The following is a 3,548-nucleotide window of genomic DNA, read 5'->3' on the forward strand; positions in this document are numbered from 1 at the left end:
AAAAAAAAAGAGAGTTACAGCTTTTTAAGACCCATCCTTGAAAGACATGAAATACTTGCTCTAAGTGCAAATAAACCCAGTGTTTCACAGATTTTAAAGTAGCTGATAAGTGTATCCAGGCTAGGGAGACAGGATTCTGTAAATGCCATTTCTTCACACAAAATGTGCTAAGGTTTGCTACGTATACAGAATCCTTTTTAAAATGTAAGCCTGTGCATATGATTTTCAATGTAACAAATGCTACTAGTGTGATGATGAAAGTGTTTTTGAAACCACAGAAAGTATTATGCACAAAAACCTCAACAATCCTCGTTCTATATTCTCAAATGATAGAAGGAAATCCTGCCAACTGATTTCTTGAAAATACCAGCTTTTTCACGAAAGCTTAATTTATTCTACTGCAGCGTCTGTGTAGAGAAATGCCTGCTCTTCATTTGGGATAAACAGTCTACCCTTATTTTGTAAATGGCACTTTATCCACGTTACAAACGTATTATTTTTGTTATATAAGAACCATTCTGATGCCGAGCAAAAATGTAAATGGGAAAAACCAGCTAAAAATCATCCAGGAAGCAAGAGAGAAAGACAGCGGTGTTTTCAATTATTTTAAGAGATAAAACTCAGCGTTTGATTAGTAAACTAGCCTATGAGAATGGAAAGACTGACCTTAGCTAGATAAAGTCAGTCTTTCTCTGAATTCAATGCAAGAGGCCCTGCATGTGAAAGGAAGCCAGGAAGATACTGAATGGAATGGTGTCATGCGTGAGCAGCTCTGCCTGCATTATGGAGCTAACCCTCCACAGGACAAGGAGAAAAGTGAATCTGTGGGAATGAGGCGAGTGGAGTAAAGAAGGGGCAGGCAGCAGTCAAGCAGTGTCCCACATAATTCTTTCTTGACAGCGTGGCTTGCCAACGTTAACACAAACAATGTTCTCCTGCCATTCTACCTCCCCCTTCACCTTGCTCATTTTTAACTCTTGTACCTTTGTGAGCTTTTCTTTTCTCTGCCAAATCTATAGCAATTTCTCCCTCTGATGTAATACTGCTGGTATGAGATACAATATATTTATTTTTAATAACTTGGTACTGACAATAGCCCCAGTGGAAATTAAATTATGCTGGCATCAGCACTTTCACTGGACAATTCATTTATCTTCACCTCAAAGACCATGCTAGCAATAACATTTCTATGATGAAACACACTCTGTTTCCACCAGGAAGGGCTGCAGGACTAGTGTTATGTTTTCCTAGTCTAAGCACAGTGAGAGAACAAAAGGTTATTATCTATCTCTTTAAACTGAGATCACTGAACTTCTATAACGTTAAGCAACTATTTGTGGTGACAGAAGGCAGAAAAGGTTAAAGCTTTGGCAATAATAACCAGAATTAAATTATATGAACAAGTGAGTAACTTGTACAAGTATCAGTAACCACTGTGTGCCTACTAATCTATATCATCATGCTTTGTATGGAAGCCTTTCGAGTAACATGTAAGAGATTTGGGTTTATTTTTAACTTATTAAACTCACCATAGCGAAATAAGAAAACAATCCATAGCACTGTGTGACTCAGGAAAAAAGATGCCCTTTTTAAACTCACAATGTAGATACTATAACAGCATACAGACAGAACCAGATCTGGACTGAAGTGCCAGAGAAATGTTTTCCAAATTGGTACTTGTTTGGTTTAAGAACATGCCTGAAGGCTGCTGCATTGGAGGTTTAAATACAGTAACACAGAAAAGCTCGCTGCATTAAGACAACCTGTTTTTGAGAGATCATCTTCTCAAAGCTGACGTTTTATGCACATGATCAATATCTGATCACCATTACCTGAGAGAAGGCTGTGGAATAGTTTCTGGACTGGCTGGAACTTGAACTCCTTTCTCCCATTCTTGTTTCCATGTGTCCGCAAAGATATAATATTCATCAGGGTTGACATGATGAGAATCTGGTAGTTTCATGGCACTAATGAGATCCTTGCGGAACACCTGCAAGAAACACCAGGGAAAAGAGTGGCTTGAGAAAAAGTGTTGCGCTGAAGGAAGCTGTAGGTATTTTTCTTAATCTACACTGAAATAATGCATATACCTTGCCAATCTTTTTTGAAAAGCACCAATGCACAAACAAGTACATTTGACATTACCTAGGTTATTAGCTCTCAGGGTATCAGATGCAGTATGACAAGAAGTTTACGCTAACTCAAAACCATGCTGTTGCCCAAAGGCTAATCAGAAGAAGGCTGTTACAGGCGATCAGGGAGAGGGGAAAGGAGGCCTGCATCTGATTTAAGACTCCTCACCATATCACTTTCAAACCACTTATTTTACTTGCCAGTCTGTAGGCTTTACCCAAACTTCGACACAAGGCAGCACATCCTTTCCTTTCACTCAGTTTAGCTACTTTAAACCATCATATTCATCATGGACTACTAAGAGTTGCCATGGAGAAACTGATGTGCAGGCACTTGTTAATTTCTTAACACCATCTTCAAGTTTAACTGGTCAGGATCTCCGGGATCAGAGATGAACAGCAGCCTTTGCTGGAACATGAGACCTGTGTTGCTCTGTGCCTGAACCCCAGTGATGCAGGCACAGCGACACAATACACAATCCAGCCTCAGCATCCTTTAGCAAACCTGTACAATAAAATGCGCAACCACAAAACAAAGCAAACACATCAGTGACAAACCTCCAGCTGTAACAATCCTCTTGAGCCAAGAGTTGAGTAAGTTTTTGTGAGTATGCAAACATGATTATCAGTAATCTCAAAGCTGACTTAATTTCAGTGTCTGTCAAATCCGGGTGCACACATTTAAACAAAGGGCACATGCATCCTTTGTTGTTTTTTTTCCTCCACTGCTACACTGCACCAGTTTAACATTCATAAAAGCAAGACAGTGACTATGGCTTGGTGTTAGGGAGATATCGCAACTAATTAACTATATTATCATAACAAGAAATCAAATCCTCAAAAGCCAATAAAATGTAACAGAAAATATCCCTGCAATAAAGCTGCGGCATGCTGAACTCTCTTCTTACTAATTCAGCTTTATAGCTAGAATAGTAATAAAATATCTCAGAGCCAAATATCTTCATGTACCCTTTTCAATTTGACAGCACCAGACTGGTTATGACTACAGCAAAAATTCTCAGCTGTTCTTGGAAACGATCAAGTAAACATTATTTTTAAAAAGTTAAAAACAGGTATTGAGATAGGCTGCTGGTGACCTGGAACATCAGTGTTACTTCATTATGTCACAGGATCACCTGATTGAAAGAGACCTTTAATACTGTCAAGCCCAACCACTCACCCTGCACTGCCAGGGTCCCTAAACCACGTCCCTCAGCACCACATCCACACGGCTTTTAAACACTTCCAGGGATGGGGACTCCACCACCAACCTGGCAGCCTGTTCCAATGCTTAACGACCCTCTCTGTAAATTTTTCCTAACATTCAATTTAAATCTCCGCTGACACATCTTGAGGCCATTTCCTCCCATCCTATCGCATGGGAGAAGAGACAGTTCCACCACCTCGCTACAATCT

At 39.7% G+C, this 3,548-nt stretch overlaps 1 protein-coding gene across 1 annotated transcript in view; it reads right to left on the reverse strand.

Moving 5' to 3' along the window:
• JADE3 (jade family PHD finger 3) overlaps nt 1-1,990 on the reverse strand; it is a gene marked incomplete at its 5' end in the record, with an annotated part of 20,398 nt that extends 18,408 nt beyond the window's left edge. Inside the window, one exon of the mRNA XM_010144569.1 lies at nt 1,833-1,990. Within this exon, the coding sequence (XP_010142871.1) occupies nt 1,833-1,990 (158 nt within the window). The remainder of the gene's footprint in view (nt 1-1,832) is intronic.
• Between the last annotated feature and the right edge of the window lie 1,558 nt (nt 1,991-3,548).

Source organism: Buceros rhinoceros, unplaced genomic scaffold, assembly GCF_000710305.1.
Source record: "Buceros rhinoceros silvestris isolate BGI_N320 unplaced genomic scaffold, ASM71030v1 scaffold14791, whole genome shotgun sequence".
Lineage (NCBI taxonomy): Eukaryota > Metazoa > Chordata > Aves > Bucerotiformes > Bucerotidae > Buceros > Buceros rhinoceros.